The sequence below is a fragment of the Semicossyphus pulcher genome, unplaced genomic scaffold (genome assembly GCF_022749685.1).
Source record: "Semicossyphus pulcher isolate SPU_LCO1_2020_fin unplaced genomic scaffold, fSemPul1.0.p SCAF_2, whole genome shotgun sequence".
NCBI classification, from domain to species: Eukaryota; Metazoa; Chordata; class Actinopteri; order Labriformes; family Labridae; genus Semicossyphus; species Semicossyphus pulcher.
The window spans coordinates 7506055-7525779 of NW_027211693.1; the positions used below are offsets into that span (position 1 = coordinate 7506055).

Consider the following 19725-nt stretch of genomic DNA (forward strand, 5'->3'; position numbering starts at 1 on the left):
TCCCCACCCGAAGGGAGCAATCCACTGTTTTCCGGCAGAGAACCATGGCCTCAGACTTGGAGGTGCTGACTCGCATCCCAGTCCTCTTTGTAAATTGTTCTTGTTTTGTATGAGGGGCTTGCAAAAAAAGGACATGAAGACAGCTGTGTGATGGTTCAACGAGACGGACAACTGAAAGGGCAGACAGAGACAAAGATACCTCACAGCAACAGTTTAATAAGAATATAAGAAAAAAAAAAGAAAGCTTAAAATGGGAGTACAAAAGTTCATGTTAGATAAGATGATGTAAGATAAGATAAAACAAGGCATCTTTCAGTGAGGGAAATGTATTTGTTAGCAGCTCAAAATGCAGCAAAAACAGTAATAAAGAACGGTCAATCATAAAATAGAATAATAAACTATATACTGTAACCTCTGTATTTTTACTTATGGAGAGATGGATCCGTTATTGCACAGAAAAATTTAATGTTAAGAGCACATGTTGATTAGATTAAGTGAAATATTGTGGATTAAAACTGCACAGTATAAAAACAGTGGTTGCACAGACACGATTGCAGAGTATGGATTAGGTGATATCTAAGTATATAGTGTATGCATGGATACAAATAAATATAAATCGGACATGAATCCATACAGTAATTTCTGGTCGTTTTCTCGAGATCTCGACTTATCTATGACGAGATAACGACACCGCTGTCACATCAGATGATCATAGCTTGTATCCCCATTGCAAAAGCACAAAACAAACAGGCTTAACTTACCTCATGAGTGAGGGCACTGGCAGCATGGCATGTCCTGGTCTGTAATATCACAGTGAGCAGCTTGTTGTTTTGTTTTCCAGATCGACAGGAAATTATCTGTTGTCTCGAGAAAACAAGCTTTGTTATCTCGAGATAATGGACCAAATTAATCCGTTATAATGGGAAAACTAGCTTTGTTTTCCGAGATAACTGGAAAAATAAGTTGAGATCTCGAGAAACCGACCAGAAATGACTCGTTATCACAGAGAAACAGAGTAAATAAAATGTATGGATGCATGTCCGCTAAGGGCTTCCGTAGTATACATACCGTATATATTTTAATAATATATATATGAGTAGGTATATAGCCTACTGTATGTTCACAATTATATTCATAATATAAAACATGTTTAAATATATAAATAAATATAAAATCAATATATTAAATAAATATTGATTTTAGATTTAAAATTTAAAACATAAAAAATGTAACATTTAGATTCTCAAATAAGTTTTACTGTTTAATAAATAAAGTCCAATCATGTTTACACATATCAATCCACCAAATATTAGATCATTAACTTTATTGTAGCCTACTTAATCTGGCTATTATATTTAATTCTGACATTCATGTTTAAATCACCATAGAGCCCATTTTATCTTCATTTCTTATTATTGTATACTGCACATGATTTATTTCTTACTTCTGTTTATATTTCCTGTATGTCTTCATGCTTCTCTCTGTGCCAGAGCAACTCTAACGCCCGAATACCCCCCGGGGATAGATCAAGTATTTCTGATAACCTAACTAACCTAATTTTATTTTACTAATGGCAGTAAAAGGTTAAAACTCCAAGTCCCGTAAGGCCTTGCGCGGCTCATGAATGTGTGTGTGCTCCGCATGCAGTGGAGAGAAATGTAGAGTGTTTGGAGGCGGAGAGTCAGTCGGCTGGCTCACTGTGGAGCTGTGTCGGGCAGCAGGAGGAGCCGACACCGACTGAAAAGAGCGATTCAAAGAAAGGCATGAACGTCGCTCAAACGCAGAAATTCGGGCTTTGAATTGAAGCGGAGGAAACGCTCGAATGGTTTATCTGAAGCTTTTAACGTGGACAGAAAGGGTGTTGACTACGGACACAGCAAGCAGACCCCCCAAAACCACCAAGAGGAATCGGCAAGAGGTGAGGGGGAAAAACCGTTTGGGGATGTGAGACATTTGAAACTGTAGCGAGAACAGAAACGCTCCACAATTGGCTAAATTGAAGTTTAAGGAACACGTTGGCTCGACTGCAATAACACGACAGGCTACCGTTATATTTAGGGGTTTCCTCCTTAAAGCATGCAACTGTTAGCTAGTCTGGACTGGGGTTTTAAAGCCCCCCATAGGTGCAAATTGTATGTGAAATGGGTGAGGTTTGTCTGGCCATACAAAAGACTTGTGCTGCCTTTTCAGTCACTGGAGTCAATTGGTGTCGTTTTGCTCTGATAGATTATTTGTCGCCTTCCGCCTCACAACACACATTCATTGATAGACTTCACATTTATTTTGCGAAGCTTTGTGTTGGAGGCAGGGAGCGCCTTAGAAAAACAGAAAGGTGGAAATGTATCGCAGCTCGTGTTGTTATTTGGCAGCGTTACAAAGTAACCAGCAAGACTCAGTGTGAGAGTGTGTGTGTGTGTGTGTGTGTTTCTGTCTGAGCGTGTGTATGTGTGTGTGTGTGTGTGTGTGTGTGTGTTTTCTTGGCTGGAGAGGCTGGGTAATATTTGCATTTGCTCCATAATAGAGAAGCACTAGTATAAGGCAGTGATGAGGGGCTAAATAAAAGCTGCATTTAGCTGTAAAGCACCAGAAAGCAAATCAAAAGAAGCTGAATTTAATGCCGTTGCCCATTTTTAGAGATCAGTCCTAATTAACACCGTAAATCGCAGACTTTAGTGCATTAAACTCTCAAACTGTAATGTTTCCAGCACCTTGCAGAGCTGTTAACCCCTTTTTTTAGGTTACCACTTCCACCCCTGTAAATGACCCCTGTAAGTGCAGGAAAGGAAGGAGAGGGGGGGGGTCCTCTCCCATTTGGACTTTCCCACCCCCACAGTTCAGGACGGATGTGGACTGTTTGGGATTTAAAGCCACATAGGAAGGAAGGGGGGATCAGTGGATAGACTAGAGAAACTGGACGAACCCCTGCCAAGAATTTAGTTGCAGGGCAGGCAGGCAGGCGGTGATGTGGGTTGTGGAGGATAAAAGCACAGAAAAATCAACATACCCACCTTTTGTACACTGCAGGAATAGAGTTAACCCTTCTCTGCATGGTGGAAATATCTGTAGCAGCAATGTGCATCATAACACACACAGGCAAACTGTTGCAGCTTGTATTGGTGGTTTTATTTTGCACTTAATCCTTTGCATAAAGACTGTAAATTGTGTCTCAACAAACTTTTACTTTTAGAAGATGGTTAATCCCGCAGTAGCTTAAAGCTGTGTTTTTAAATGTGTCCTAATTCAGCCCTTGTTTCTGTCTGTTTTCCAGGGCAAGAGCCAGGCTGTGCATGTTATTGGAGAAACTGACTCTGCACTGGCAGCCTCCTCAGTGTTAATGTAATGGAAACGCGCTTTGGTCACCCCCGGTAGCATCTGAAATGCATCAGCGGAAATATATCAGCAGCTCCCATGGCTAATTGCATCAAACGGCGGTGGCTCGACTTTGCCAGTGGATGCACTCAAGAGCTGGGTGCCCTGCCATGCCCAGCGCCATGCTAAAGCAACATACTCATCATAACAAGGAGCACTCAGTTCAACCAGTGGGAAAGCTGTGGAAAAAGTTGGTGGAAAATCTAAGTCCCAATTTTCATTTTTTTATTTTGACCTAGATATTCTGAAACGCACCAAAGCTCGCCTGCTTTTCCTGCCATCTGCTTCTCTTCTCCGCTCTCACTCAAGTTGCATTCTTCTTCCAAACGTCAACACCGAGGACGGAAAGAGAGACTGCAACCTGCTTTCTGAAACAAAAATGGATGTTCGAATTTACTGCCGGCCTTTGTTGGAGTTGAAAATGTGAGGGTGGGGATGAAGGGACCCCTATGAAGAGGAGGAATAGGTGGATCAGCAGCACTATATCGAAATGGCTCAAACCAGTTTGCTGCAGGGGAAACGCTTTTACTGCCGGGAGTGGGTCTTCCATAAGATCCAGCATTGCCTCCAGGAGAAAACCAACAACCTCAATGGAGTGACCAGCACTCCCAGTAAGCAGCCCCTGCTGGCGCCCGGCGGGGGTGCGTCCAACCCTGGCACCTTGACAACAGGATCCTCAAAGTCAGGTAGCTCCTGGGGGGTTTTGTTGGTGGGCGGGCCGGGAAGCGGGAAAACGGCGCTGTGCACGGAGCTGTTATGGCCCACATCAGCACAGGGAACACAGCGAGGTTTGCACCAGCAGAGCCTGGCGTACCACTTCTGCCGGGCGGACGACTCGGACACGCTGTGCGTCGGCGGGTTCATCCGCGGTCTGGTGGCACAGATCTGTCGCAGCGGGCTGGTGCTGGGGTACGAGGAGAAGGTGCGCGACCCAGCTGTGCAGAGCACTTTGCAGCCGGGAGAGTGTGAGAGGAACCCCACTGAGGCTTTCAAGAGGTAAGAACGAAGACAAGCACACACAAACACACACCTTTTCCTCTTGCTCTTACTATCAAATAGAGCCTGTTGAGCACACACTCAGAGGAGAAAACTATCAATGAGGTTATTGCTGATGAGTAGTCGATCTAAAGACAATGAAATAATTACAGTTTTGTCAATCCAATGTTCAAAGCATTTATCAACAACTGCCTAAACGTGTCTCCCAAATACTGTGATTCACTTATTTTCTAAGCAGCAGCGCTAAATAGATTGGAAGACAATTCATCACTAAATACTTTTGATAATCCATGACTCGTGATGTCAACAGTTGCTGGTTTCAGCTTTTAATGAAAGTATTATAAATGACCAGTCTGAGTTTGATAGACGATGCAATTGGAAGACATCCGTTTGGGCTCTGGGAGATTGTGATGAGCGTTTTACACATTTTGTTGATTGAACTTAAAAATAATGTGCAGAATGATCGATAACAGAAGTAATCATTAGTGGTAGCCCTGCTATTATAATATATTAGAGTGTTGGACACGTGTTTGAGCAAAGTCTGCATTAAGTTCAAACATTTGTTGATTGAATGATATATTGAAAAATAAATAACTGGTTAATGACTGATGACAACAACAGATAGTTGCAGCCCAACACGTTGTATCATCTGAACCAAAGACTTCCGGATTTGCTCCCAGAAATCCTCTCTGGCTGGTCCAGGTGAAGCTTGAAATCCAGGAATTTGCTTTGGCTCAAATTGTAAAATGCAAACCTAACCCCTCCCCCCTCCATTCCCCTCCCTCTCCACCTCCTGACCCTGATGCACCCCTCCCCCCCTCCCTTTTTTTTGACTGCTCACACTCACCGCATAGCTCCGCCTCAGCAGCCTCTCCACTTATTTGATGTCATGGGTTTGTTGGTTTTCCCCCCTGGTGTGGCATGCTGGGTGGGACTGTCCCTGCTTGGCTTGTGATTCAAGAAAAGGTCAGATATTTTTAAGTCGCAGTCGAGCTCAGGTGGCCGGAGACTCGAGGAAGGGAAGGAGCTTTGAACTGTGACTGACTGACTCACTGACTCTCTGACCAGAGTGAGTGTGCTGCAGAAAAGATGAAGTGCACACGTGAAACTGAAGTACAGTAGGCTTGTCGGCTTCCAGCACCGTGCCTGGGCATGTAACACGATCAAGATGGACTGTTATTGTAGGCAGAGGCTTTAAAGGGAGCTGCGCGTGAGCATGTGTGTATGTGGGTTACTTGCACGACTTGTCTACACAGTATAGGTCAGGGCAGTGTATGCAACACAGGCTGGAATGCAGCGCTGAACACACACACACACAATTCTTGTCTGGCCATCTGGTGATGCTTATTGCACCATCTCGACATCACACACACGGGGGAAAAGTAGGTCAAACGTTCAGCAAGGTAAATCATTTTTTAAACGCTCACCAGAGTCAACAGCTCAACCCACGCCTTTCCTTTTTTTAACACGCTCGTTCCCAAGGAAGTGAGCTCTCCTCTTGTCATCTGCTCGTAATCATGCGGCCTCTGCAGACGACTCTGACATCAGTTTGACCCTCTCGGATAAAAGGCAGGTTATCGTAGGGACATAAACGGAGGCTGAACCCAGCAGGGACGGACTGCTCACTTCAGCTCTGCTCTGTGTCACGCCGAGTCGAGGGCCTTTTTTTGTCCCAGACTTTCACATTTGGTGAGCCTCGCTTCATGAAGCAAATATTGTGTAGTAGTTGAAACCTCAGGCTCTAAATGTGCGGACAACAAAAACAGGCGTATCATCACCGCCTATTTTGTTTGTGAGCCAAATAAGCACTTGGGTGAATGCCTTATCACCATCTCAGGTGTAAAAGCGTTCCAGGCGCTGTTGTACACAAACACTGTGAACGGCTCCCCTGCTGTTGTAGATGCTATCTTGCTTCAGGAAGACGAGCCTGTCGACTGTATCTGGCAGCGACCGAAGAGACTTCAAAACAGAGCGAGAAATGGCAGCGAGTTAAACGTAATATTAGTCCAACATTATGACCAATATTTAACATCAGGTATGACAACTCACAGAGGGGTGCATACTTCGGTTTGATCTAACAAAATGCAGCCTCAATAAAAGTTACACACGTGTCATTTATTTAAGGGTCTTGTTCAACAAACCCCCTTCCTGCTGCCGCTTTAATGGTAGCTAGTGAGTGAATGCAAGAGGCCCTGTCAAATTCTTCAGCCCGGTCAAAGACAAACAAGTCTGTTTGTTGATAGTAATCACCAGTCCTGTGTTAATACACTGAAACTGGTTCAGACACGGGTTTACGTCCACTCTGTGCAGTGAGATCATTGCTTTTCCCATCTGTACGTCTGCAACCACAACCAGCCAGACGGAGGACATTTTTTAAGTTGAGTTTTGGAAATGGTTACCGATTAAAACCCTGCACATTTCCTATTTACTCGCACATATTTTTGGGTGGCATTTTAATGTTTTTGTACTACCTCAGTGTTATGTTTTATATCCCTGCAAAAATATAAATGAAAACAGCCGTATCATATGAAATATAACCAGCGTGAGGACAAGTCAGTAGAAGAAGAAGTATTAAGATCCTTGACTTGAGTAAAAGGAGAGATACTGCAATGGAAAAACACTGAAAGTTAAGGGACTGCATTCAAAAGAAGTTGATCAAAATGTAGTGACATATTACGTATGATGTATTTAGCATTACAGTGTTGTAGCTGCTTGGTATGGAGCTAATTGTAGCTACTTCATGCCTTGTATATTGCTGTGTAAGGCACTCTTTTACATTGCGTGCTATTTAAGAAGCTAATCACACAATTCCTGTTTAAAACTGACTCTGCAGAGTAACTGAAGGCACTAAAAACTAATAATGATGATGTGAAATAAATTTGCTTTGAGTGAAATGTCCAATAGCTAGATTTCTTTGTGAATATATAATGTCCACATAAAGTTTATGTGTCAAAAGATATACTTCTTACAGCTTATAATCCTGTTATAGAAGACTTAAACCCTCTTTTAACTCATAGCTTCGTCTAACAACGGTCACATTTTTAGTTTTAAAAGAACATAAAAAACCTCATAGGGACGCAACATGTGTACTATGTGAGTTATAGTTGAATGTAAACTCCTCTTAATGTTATATTCTCTCAAATTCCCCACTATATATAACTGAGGACATGACCTTCATGTCCTCACAGTTGGCTTTGTCCCTGAGCACAAATATCTAGTATCTTGTTGATACGCTATAATATTCAATAGAGGAAGTTGTAGTACAAGAAGCAGAGATACTCTGAGGTCTCAGATAATTAAATTTATGCACTCTGTTGTCCTTATTTGCCCTTCCAGGCATAGATCTTTAAAAAGTTAGTGCTGAAAGTTTTTATGTTATATAACCTTGTTAAACATAATGGAAAGACAAACTGTGCTGATTCGAACGTCAGTTAAGCCTTCTATTATGAATACACGAGTCCTACATTATTAATAATGTGAGCTATTACTGTTTCCAGCATCTCTAAAGTGAATCTATCATGGTGTTTAGCCCTCTATGACAGTACATTAGATATCGTTGGGTTTTGGACTGTTGGTTGGATAAAACATGACAGATGAAAAATGGCTTATAGGAACATTTTTCACAACTAGGTGACATTTTATAGACTAAACAATCTATCTAATACATTAGTTATAATAAAGATGAATTGCATGTGACAATAATAGTAAGTATCAGCTTTAATATTAAGTTTTTATACAATATGGTTGTATTGATTCAGCCTGAGTAGAAAGCATTTTAATTTCCAGTGTAACCTAAAGTAATGTGATGCATTAGCGGGGCAGCTGCCTGACAGCAAAGGTCAGCAGCCTCAGTTCTCCAGATAAAAGGCAGGTTCACCTTTCAGTTTGCTTTTCTTCTGCTTCAAGTCTTCCAGGACAAGCCGACGTCTCGTCCAGACGATAAACTTGATACTTGTGGTGCATCGTCTGCTCAGATAGGACCAATGCACCGCCATTAGTTCTATCTGAAGGCTGTGACACTTGTAGCTGTAGTTTATCATCAAGGTTTCAAAGCACATTCCTCTGTCTCATCAGTCAAAGGCCACAGCCATGTTTTGACTGCATTCCCCCCTGTATGAATGAATTTGTGAGTTTTAAACAGCCAGTCAGCCTCCTGCCCTCCGACATGCCTCACTTTCTCCCTCTTCTGCACAAAAGAGCTGGCTTCAAAAAGGTGGAGTTAACGCAGGCATGTGGGTCAAACTAAAGGCAACAGGTCTTTTTCTTTTCTGCTGATGGGACAAAGCTGCCATTTAGTTTAGGTGTGACCTTATGTGGATCTGTAGTCGGGCTGTTCGCCACCGAGCATGAGCTAGGCTTCAATTGCAGCTGGACAACTTTCCATTTCTCTGTAAAGGGCACAGGCTTCAGAGATGATGAATGAGCTGAGCTTAAATTTGTGAACAAGACATGAAGTTTCTGGGCAGAGTGGAAGAAACTGATGTTTCATTTCAAGCAGAGACGTTTTAAAAATGTTCTGGCAGCTGCATCGAACATTACTTCCTAAAACTTTGCCTGGTGACCTTTTCCAAACAAGTGTTGATGAGCGGGAACAGACTTTTTGTCCTTCATGTTGTCTATGGAAGAAATTGATGCTGCTGTTCAGATATTTTTCTACAAGATGGTTTTTCTAATAGCTACACAAACATGTCTTGCTTAAACTTGTTGCTTTGTTACAAGTAGCTGTAGATAATTGAGAAAAGGTGCGACATAACCAAACAAAAACAAGATTAGGCTAGATCTATGTGGCCTCCAATAAACATAGATGGCTTGACAGCATGGCATAACTAGTCTTTAGCAAACTTTCTTTGGTATATTTCCAGTTCCAAGAATTCCCGTTATTGGGTCTTGAAAATGTAGGAAACTGTGAGGCATAGAGCCAAATGTATAAACAAATATGAAGACTTTTTAAAGATATCTTAATCTGATGGTTATCTGTACAAGAGAAATCCTCAAATATGTAATTAGAAAACACTTCTGTTGCCTCCATCTGTGATTTTAAACACCGTTCAGTTTCAAATAAAACCAACTCAGACATTTTTATGAAGTTGCAGAGGGAGCTTTGTGGGTTTTTTCCTTTTGTGTTGACTTTTTGACTGTTGCACATCGGGCGCCCCTGCTTATTGGGGTTAAGGGATGCTAAATGAAAGCGGTCCCCCCGTGCCTTTCATGTGGTGCACGGCTGTGGAAAAGTCGCTGCAGATTAGGGCCACGTTTTAGAAACCTAAAAAAAAAGCAAAAGAAAGGGCTCCCAGTGTGACGCATCAGCCCCAGTTGGGCAGATGAGGAGAAACAGCAGCACTGGTGCGGCGGCAATGATGACTCAGCAATCTGAGGCCTGCCTCTGTCTCCACACCACCGGCGGATAGTGTGAGCGTGTGTGTGTGTGTGTGTGTGTGTGTGTGTGTGTGTGTGTGTGTGTGTGGATGTGCCTACGTTCTTGTGTGGGCAACCATAACTCATTCATATTATTGTTATCCCACGCAGTAAATAAAGCTCATATTTGATAGCGCTCAAGCTTGTGTAAGAGCAATAACAGAAGCTCATAAAGAAAGCGTCGATGCAAGTTCGGACTCATTCATCAAGGCAATTAAGTAACTTGTAATAACTTGATTTTGTAACTTAAGAGTAATCATTTACTCAAAAGGTAGTGGAAAAATACCAGTAGCTGTTTGCTAAATGAGCACTGGAAACACTGGGAGAGGCAGAGTTTTTAACCATGGTGACACCGATTGACTGATGTGGTGAAGTTAAGACTCTGTGGTGTGACAGCGTACAGATGGTCGCTTACTGGCCACAGGAGATGGTTTTGTACATAATGCTGCTTTAATGGATTTAAACCATAAAAGCAACAGCTGCATGCAACTGCACTGTACTACTTTACTGTCATTGATGAAGTCATGACAATGCTGCTGCATCTAAGAAATTGCGACTCAACAAGTAAAAGACAGACGCAGACACTGGTGAGTTTAGTGTTTGAGTTGCAGTCTGGTCAGACTAACTCGAGGTTTGCAATTCACTGTGATAAAAAGAAGAGAAACAAACTTCTGGCAAACTGGAAATAGCTTGTATTTGACATTTTTACGTGATATATTACTAAGCTTTAAATGTTGCCCATTCATTGCTAAATTAGCAACAATTACAGCTAAATTAAAGGCATTGTGTGTGCAGAGTTTAACACACAGCCTTTATGCTTCATGAGGCCTGTGCGGGCGTGGTTGAATCACATGTGATTGACAGAGGTTTGGCTAGGTAAGCAAACAACCCCACAGCTGTCATCACATTTTGATTCAAATACCACCTAAGCTCTGATTGGACCAAATTGATGTGTGACATCACCTTTTCTCCAGTTGAGTCCGCCCACTTTAACCAGGGCAAAAGCCAAGAGAAAAACAGACATCTTAAGGAGCTGATTGAGAAAATATGTGACTTAACATCATTAACATTTCTGATGTTTAAATGTTAGTATGTTAGCTTTTTGCAGTTACAAGAAATCTGTCAGATTTTGGCCGAGCCTTCCGGAAAATCCCGTCTTGGCTAGTTTCACCTGTGTAGAGGCTTTTGCTCATTTGGACGGACAGTTGTGTTTTCATGTGTGAGGACAGCAGGAGGAGAGCAGAGAGTGTTTTGGAGCCAAACTGGTGCAGGACTGTCAGCAGGGAGGAGGGGGGGGGGGGTTGGAAAGGGATGAAATTTCAGATTCCTCTGACAGTATTGGATAGCCGGCCAGGAATGCACACCTCGTCTGGGTTGGGAAGAGCTCGGAGATTTGGAATAGTTATCCTGGGTTTGTTTGCCGGCCAAGAAAAGAAGTGTGCAGTATGTTTACACTTTGGCGAATCATTATTAGGCTGCTAAATAAACTCACCGCTGACTGAAGCGACTTAAATGTTTTTCATTCATATTTGGTGTATTTTGAGGCTTTGGATTTTTAAAGTGAACTTTGAACTGATGGGTTGACATAAAAAGGAGTTATGAAAGAATCATTCTTTTCTAACAGCTACAGTCTGGTATGATGTAAGTGCAGGGTGTGGAACTGGCTAGATTTCAAGATGGATGTCGTCACTAAAACAGTGTGATCGCTGTGTGTGACCAGTCCCATGACCGCGGTGTAAGGACTCAAAAACATCATAAGACTTTATCCAAATGATCAGCAGATAGTTTGTCTTTATAAGGACTTATACACGGTCGCTTATGTGGAACCATTTTGGGTTGTGTTTTAAAAGAATCTGTTGTTTTTCTTGTTTACCTCAGTCACCCAGTTTGGTCTCTCAAACTCTCCTCGCTTCCCCCTGACCAAGCAGTCTCCAGGACGGTGTTTCTCAGACAGCTGGAGGCATTCGCCTGCTTGGTATCCAGCACAGAATCGATTGTGCAAACCCATTAAGCTGAGATCAGATTCTTGCACTGTCCAGCACGTTTCAAAGATCAGCAGAAAAAAAAACACCTTTTAAATACTTACTGGACTGTTCAAAGGAGTGCGCCGGAGTCTAAAGGTGACTGTGGAATATTTTGCTGGTTTATGAGGTCTGCTGTTGACAGCTTGTGGAAAGCACCTGCTTTGACATCTCTGGCTGAGGTGTGGCCTGAAGTGGAACAGGCTCGAGTGTTTTGGCTTTTAGAGAGCGGGGCTAGGTGGAGTTTTGGAATATTAATGTGCTGTTCTTGTTTTTTTTTTCTTATGTAACAAAATAATCCAGACCAGAGCGTCACTATTTAATGTGTCCTTACACAAACAGCTGTATGAGAACTTACCAAGTAAGTCCTTATTTAACTCAGGCAATGTGTTTTAAAGAATCAGGGATAAAATGCCAGATCTTAGTCAGGATATGGTCATGTGGTACTTGTTTTCTTTATCGATTAGTACTTAAAATGTGTTGCTATTTAAAACCCAGCCAGAATAGAAAGCAGTGCCCCGAGAGTTTCTGCGTAGGGCTGATAACATCTGACACGTGTGCAAGATTTTTGAAGAACAAAAGTTTGAAATAGTAGATGGGTAAAAACAACAAATACTTGAGCCTGTATAATTAACTAAAGACTACCTGAATGTTTTTGACGCCAATCTTTGCTCATAAAACAATGTGGAGAGTCAACAGCCATGAAGAGGCTCTGTGAGGCTGAACTCTGGCAAAGAGATGCTTTGAGCTAACTGCTCATGTCAGCATGCGATCAGCAGCAATACTGAGTTTAGCCTGTTAGCATCCTTCTAACTAGCTCTAGACAAAAAGTGCAGCTAAGGCTAATGGGAATATAATTAGTTAAAGGTATAACCTTGAAGGTTTTCTTGCAAATAAATGTCTGTCGCGAATGAGATAACACAATGGTGATTGAGCCTATGACCCACTGATATATAGTATAGCTATGAACTGGATGTCTGTGACAAGTGATGCATTTTCCAGCAGTGGTTGGTCTGCCAGAGAGGGTAGGCGGAGCTAAGCAGCTGCTTCTCCGGTCTCTGCAAGTGTTGCAAGTAAACAGTAATCTACTATGGCTGAACAAACAAAGAAAAGATGGACGACTGCAGATACAACTTCAAAAATAAGTGAAAAAGAAACAAATTGGACGCTCAGATGAAGCAAACAGTCTAGAAAGGAAAGCGACCGTCAGCCAGGAAAATCAAGAGTTACAACCAGAGCCAACCGCGAACATCTGGTCAAATTGGGAAGTGAACTCCAGCAATTAACGATTATTGCCAAAGCTGCCGCCAAAAAGAATGAAACTGAAATCTTCGAGATTCGATCTTTAAGTAGGTACTTAGTCAGAAATGAAAGTATTGGAAAAATTAAAAATTGGGCCTGATGTTGGTGCTAGATCAACAGTCAGGGGATCACCAGAGTAGGAGTTTACACACTGGGCACAATCAATGTCTGCACTAAGTTTTATAGCATTCCTTCCACAGACTGACTAACAGGCCGAGAGCCTGACGCCGCTCATGGGGCTAAAAACAGAGATGATATAACGTGAAAAATTTACCAGAATTTCTGTTTAACCAACTTAAACTAATACAGACTCTATGACCCGACCCTACCCATTGAGCAAACGACTCGGTGAGATGCGTGTTGGTCAGATTCATGTCAGGGGACGTGTTTATAATAAGTGCACCAAAGACGTCAGCGTGTTTTAACCTCATTACTGTTTAGACAGAATATAGCTGATGGAGCTTTGCAAGGATTTTTCAAAATGTCGTCCAATTCTCCACTCAGTCGTTCTGAACAACTGAATATAATGGCCATTTCTGTATACTTGAAAAATAACTAATTTACTGCTGCAAGGTTGACATCCTCAGAAGGTTATTTGTCTAATGAAAGGCTCTCAGCACAAATGAATGTAAATATGTCTTTCCGCAGCTTACATAACTGCTGTTCTGCTCCAGTGTAACCACTCTGCATCAGCCCCTTGATTTGCTGAAAGCTTTAAAAACAAGCTTTATTCATTGCATATCAATTTGCAAAAACTGTGACAAAGCCCTAGATGTGGAGTTTATGTTCAATCAGATAACACTGGAGTCAGATGTTAACAGATTGAGGAGGAAACGAGAGCATATGGCTGATGTAACAGGAAGCAGACAGCTTAAGTGTCTGGGCCTCCACCATCAGTCACTCTTATTGTCCTCATCAGTGTGATTACTTAGAACAAGATGATTGCAGTAACTTTATGCATAATGTACGAACCGAACAAGAAAGTGCGAGGGAAGCATCTGCAAGATAGTTGTCTCCTTCACTTTGGGTGAGCCGGTGCATGAGTCAGCTGTTGTCGTTCAGCTCCGTGGCACTAAGCTCTCCTGACTTTGCAAAGACGCTGAGCAGGCTTCCTCCAAATTGACTCGATACTAAATGAAGAGATGGGGGGGGTTCTTCTAATGAAAAGGCCTCTCTGATTTTCTCCTGATCATGGTGGAAAGCGCTGTCAGTATCTCTCTGTGTGGTGATCTGTCCAAAGCTAAGAGCTCGCCTCACCAGTTGGCCTTTCGTCCATTAATAGAGTGGCATCAAGGCCGGACATGGATGGCATATTTCACCCTGTTTCCTTGAGCTACTGCTGTGTCCTGGTCAGTGTTTATGTGTGTACGTGTGGTCTGTGTTTGGGTATGTGGCATGCATTTCAGGCTCTGCGCCGGCTCTATAAAATGAGCTGTGTAAATTTGTAGGACTCTGGCTGGGTGCCCGGTGCTGCCCCGTCTGCCCCGACATCTTCACTAAACGTCACGCTGAAAGCTTCACTTTGCACATTGCAGTGGGAGCGAGGGCCGCTGCCGCCCTGAACACAACACGACAGATGGTGAGTGCATTAGATGCATTTCACATCCCCCCTTCTAACCCTTTTTTTCATGTCTTAAATAGAAATTGGCATCTACTCGGGCATGTGTGAGGGCTTAAGCGAGAAACAAAATAGTTGGTAATAATGTCCAAGACCACTGCCTGTGGCTGAATTACTTTTAATGTTCTGGCTCAGGTATGCTGCAGGTTGCTCTGGCAAACTGAATCAGCTTTTCCTGAGCCTATTACTCCACAGCTCCAGTATCCAGTGGAGTTTCCTTTGTCTGCCGTCCTTGTCTTTTGACTCTTTGACAGCCCGAAAAGTAGCTGGATTGTGAGAGAAGAATGAGTCTTTGTTTGTGCCACTTGCTGTCACTGTGGATTTGATTGTCTCAGTAGGCAACATGGCCTCAGACACAGCCATTCACACGCACTCACACAGTCACCCCTGTGGATGGACATTCCTTTTGGCAAGGCTCCCAGATGGCGCTGCAGGTTCTCTGTGTGCTACAGCCATCAGATGGAGTGATTAACTGTGTTTTTGTAAGGCAGAGCAACATCATGGCAGAGCGTAAAGGTTGGAGACCATTTGCAATGCTCTCTGTCCTTTTGAGAGCTCACACTGCTTGGAGACAGTTTTGAATACAAGCTTGTTACAAGTTTGTAGAAGATCTGAAAAAAGAGGTTTAACTGTCCCTCATCCACCTGAGGGGAAGCTACACTTTGAAGGGTCAGATATATCTGCATCAGCTTGTATTTTCTCGAATATGGGCCGATATTAAACATTTTCTTTGGTGGCAACATGAAGTTTGTCCAGCTGAATGATCCCAGACTTCTTTAAAATAGATGTACTTCTGTCTCCAGCAATTCAGACGTGGGATGGATGCAAAGCAGACTTATAAAGTACAAATTGTCAGCACAAACATTTCTGTGTATAAAACCATCTAATCTCAGTTTGACATATTGCACACTGTTGCAAAGAGGTAAAATGTTTTGCAACTAAGACATGGCATTACATGCTAATAGAGCTGTGTTACATCACACGGCTCCGGATTGAGTCAAGCAGGATAACTGTGTCAATACTGGCAGAGAAGTAACCAAAGGGAAGTCATTGTGAAAATGCCCTCTTCTGAATGTCTCAGTCGTTTGGGCTGAAAGCAGACAGACCTTCACCACAGCCATTTGTGCTCCCATGTGCTTAAGGATAATGAACTTGGGCTAAAATGGTAGATGCTTAAAAGGGAATGGCTTTGGTGCCACAGGCTTAGTGACAGGCTGTTGAGCATCCAGAGGAAGTCTCATTAAAACAGTATTTTAGTGTTTTATGACAAAGCTTACAACCAATGTCACTTCCATTAAGGAAGAGTGGTAGTGGACGAGTCTCATCATCCTGAAGCCGCCCATTGAAGAGCCTCTGATACCCTGAAGGAGCATCTACTCTCGAATCAAGTTTTCATGTCAATTAATTTATTTGTTCTTCTGCTTCTCCAATGTTTGATTAACCTTCACCCAGATTAAAACGCCACTCGTGTGAAATCCTCGGATCACAGTTGGGCTGGAAGTAATTTTATGAGTCTTGGAAAATGACATTTCCCCAAATGGACGTCTGACTTCAAACTGTTGGTGGCGGTCGCAGTGGAACAGAGGCCCTGCCAGCACAAACACAACTCCACAGGACAGAGAATGTATTTGTTGGCTCTCTTGCTTCAGCGAGTGTTAGTGTGCAAAGTGACACATTAGCACGGGGGCAAGTAGATTCCATGTCTGCCTTGTAGTTTGCAGCTATTAAAAGATGAATGTAGCATTTAATCTGCTCTCAGCTCAGTATAGATGTAATGCTTCGTGCGGAATGCGATACATCATGTTTGCTTTACCTGTGGATGCCACAGGGCCGGTTTTAATTGGTGCTCATATTAAAACATCAATATTGTTGTTGAGAGGAGTTTTGCTGTGCTTTGAGTTGCTTGTTGAGCTGTCGTGAGAGCTGCAGAACACATTTTCGATCTCCGATCTCAGGGCTAAACATTCAGCTCTTTGGTAAAGGTTTTAGTTGCATAAAAAGGCTCGCTGAATTATTAAAAGAAGGGTGTCTGTTCTGATGTTACTGTTAGCTCAAGTCATCTGCACAGGGCATCTTAATGGAAGCAATTTGGGGTAGATGGAGACTTTTTAAACGCCTACATTTTAAACCAATTGAGGATGATGAGCTGAGAACGGTACACCTCAAGGTAATCAATCTAATTCTGAAGAGGCTTGATCACACGCTATGTGATGCCACCCAGTCTGAAAGTTTCTGTCCTGGTGAGGAGTCTTTAACCTTGTTTTATGCATAGAGAATCTCTAAAGGTTCAAGGCTTCTTTACCAAGAAGACGTGTAAAGAGACAAAAACACAGTAACTCAGACAGAATAAATCTCCTTATCTTTGCTCCCTACAAGGAAGCAAACGCCAATTTTTTGGGAAGTTAGAATGTATGTTTTTTATCGTGCATACAAATGTTGGTCTATCTTCAGCAATCAAAAAGACGACGACATGTGAACACTTTCTTTCTCTTCTCTCTCTGTCTTCAGATGTGTCCTCCTGCCTCTCCTGAGTGTGAAACCTCCCCAGCAGTCTCTCTTTCTGCTGGTGGACTCCATCGATGAAGGCTGTCAGCTGGGCGAGGGGGAGCAGAGGTCCTCTCCCGGCTCCCCCAGGACCATCGCAGAGCTCCTGGCCAGTCATCACGAGTTCCTGCCTCCGTGGCTGCTGCTCATCTGTTCAGCACGGCGGCAGAACAAGGCCATTACTAAACTTTTCACAGGTAAACAATCCACCTTTTACTCACGCTGTTGTTCAATTAAGGACATTTTTATTGTTTATGTTTTATATATTTTTGAGTCTAAATGACATAAGTAGAAAAAGTTATAGTTTTTTGGTAGGAGTCTTGTGTGGCTGCCGGCTGAATCAATCTCCTGGAGTAATTCCAGCTTTCTTTTGTACCTATTAGTCACTTATACTCCAAAATCTGTTAAAAAAAAAAATAGAGCCGAGGTTTAAAAATACCAACATTCCCCTTTCAGGTGTCGTATGAGAATTTTTTTCAAATCAATACATCATTGTCAAAACATTTGTGATACTTTCATCACAGCTGAGCATGACCGATGTTAGGAGACAGTTTGATAGATGAGACAATATTTGCACTTGTCACTCCTGCTTCATGCTTGTTTCCGCTCAGTGGCAGCTATTTTCCTGTGTTAAGATGATACATTTCACCTGATAATGCGGTTACAAACAAAGCCGGCGGCTGTTCCTTTTCTGTCACGGCTGTTCCGACAGTACAGATGCAGAAGGCTGCTCTAACATCACTACATGCCGAAAGAGATCAGGGTCACCGTGGCAGACCCCTAGAAGGGTTGCAGAGCTCCCCTGATGTCCTGTGACACTGTACCACACCAGCTGCTATTATCTGCTTGTCAGGCCAGCAGCCTACTCTGTGGTGATGAGCTGGCATAACATTAATCAAGAACCTGCCTGTGTGGGAGGAAGTCTCCTCCGCAGACTCGCGCTGCTGTGTGTACCCTCTCTACCTTTCCAAAACCACTAAACGTGGGAGCTTCTCGAGCCCTCGGCTTGCCTCTTAAAACATTACGCAATATTCCAGCAGTCTAAGCAATCATTTCTTTTCTACTCCCCGCTCAAAAGATGCATCAGTGTGCGACACACTTTTCTTTCTTTCACTGCATAAATAATAATGTTAAAACGCAGGAATGTAATGTGTCATTTTGCACATTTTCAGTGATATTTAATGTATAGATTCAGGCAGAGGAGGATTTGGCATCGAGATAAAAGCAGGTTTTAAATCTTTATGTTGTTTTCCTGGTTGTTTTCTGCATTGGCATCTAAAAATTATGCAAATTTTCTGGAACTTAAAAAGTAGCTTTGTTGTGTAGAGCGGCGCAGGAGGCAGCCAAGGGGCCTGTATAACACTGGCATGATCGTTTATTGATTTGTCTCTGTCAGGAAGTGTGCTGTGAACTGTTGAGACATTTTAAGACGATTAAGAGGTAAAAAAGGAGGCGTTGAAATAGCCTTGATGACAGGGAAAATCTGCTGATATTCAAACCAACAACAAGTTTGACAGCATTTAGCTTTAGGTGAATTTAGTCTCTGGCTAGAAGTGAGATGTAAGGTGGGTAGGCATGTTTTAGACCAGCTGGTTCAGTCATGAAGCAAGGTAAAAAATCAAATACAGACATGCACATCCCTTAGTGGGTGCTGGATCCAAAACAATCAAGTATATTAAAAAAATATATATATCAAGATCCGCACACCAGGAAGCTCCCATAAAGGGTTTTATTTAGCACAAAGGGACGTTTCGAGTCAACAAGCTCTTCTTCAGACTTGTCAGTCATGAAGCAACACATTCTGAGGTTTCTTTCATTGTCAGCTGAATATCTTGTGGACTGATGGACAAAACAAAAAACTGCGAGGGATCCACCCTGGATCATGTGAAATTACTTTTTCATTGATAAAAATTGACCTTCATCAAGAAGTAGAAATAATAAGTTGCAAATCCACAAAATATGCAGCTCAAAGGAAAGCAATACATGACTTACTAATGATATGTTTTATGACATATTATATACAACAAAATATGTTTTTAATTCTGCACAACCCCTGTGTGATAAAAGGGATAAATACATAGACATTATATAAATGGAGAATATTGCATAAATGCATTGGTTTGGGCCAAACAAGTAATCGTAACTTCAATGAAAGTGCCTCAGGGACCACCACAACCTCCCAATCACATGAGGTACCATACTTGTTAAGGGCAAAACGCGTCAAAACCAGGACTGACCATACTCCAGTCTCCCCTCCTCGTCTGTTGGGGATCATCCCGTATCAATAAATAAATCTGTCTGTATTTCCGTGCACACTTTGCTCTTATGCACAAACTCCGATTACACATACTGGAGTGACATGAGAAGTAAATATAAATGAGATTTTTACGAGACCCAGCAGAGAAATGTTAAATCAGACAGGAATGGAAGGCGAGTGATCTCCATGTGATCGTTGCCGTG

At 42.5% G+C, this 19725-nt stretch overlaps 1 protein-coding gene across 2 annotated transcripts in view; it reads left to right on the forward strand.

The window, feature by feature from the left end:
• The first annotated feature begins 1705 nt into the window (after positions 1-1705).
• Positions 1706-19725, forward strand: part of ankrd50 (ankyrin repeat domain 50) — a 37483-nt gene continuing 19463 nt past the window's right edge. For both annotated transcript variants that reach the window (XM_069669627.1, XM_069669629.1), the window contains exons 1-3: positions 1706-1918; positions 3269-4365; positions 17230-17462. In XM_069669627.1, coding sequence (XP_069525728.1) covers positions 3860-4365; positions 17230-17462 — 739 coding nt within the window. In that variant the 5' untranslated portion in view covers positions 1706-1918; positions 3269-3859. The remainder of the gene's footprint in view (positions 1919-3268; positions 4366-17229; positions 17463-19725) is intronic.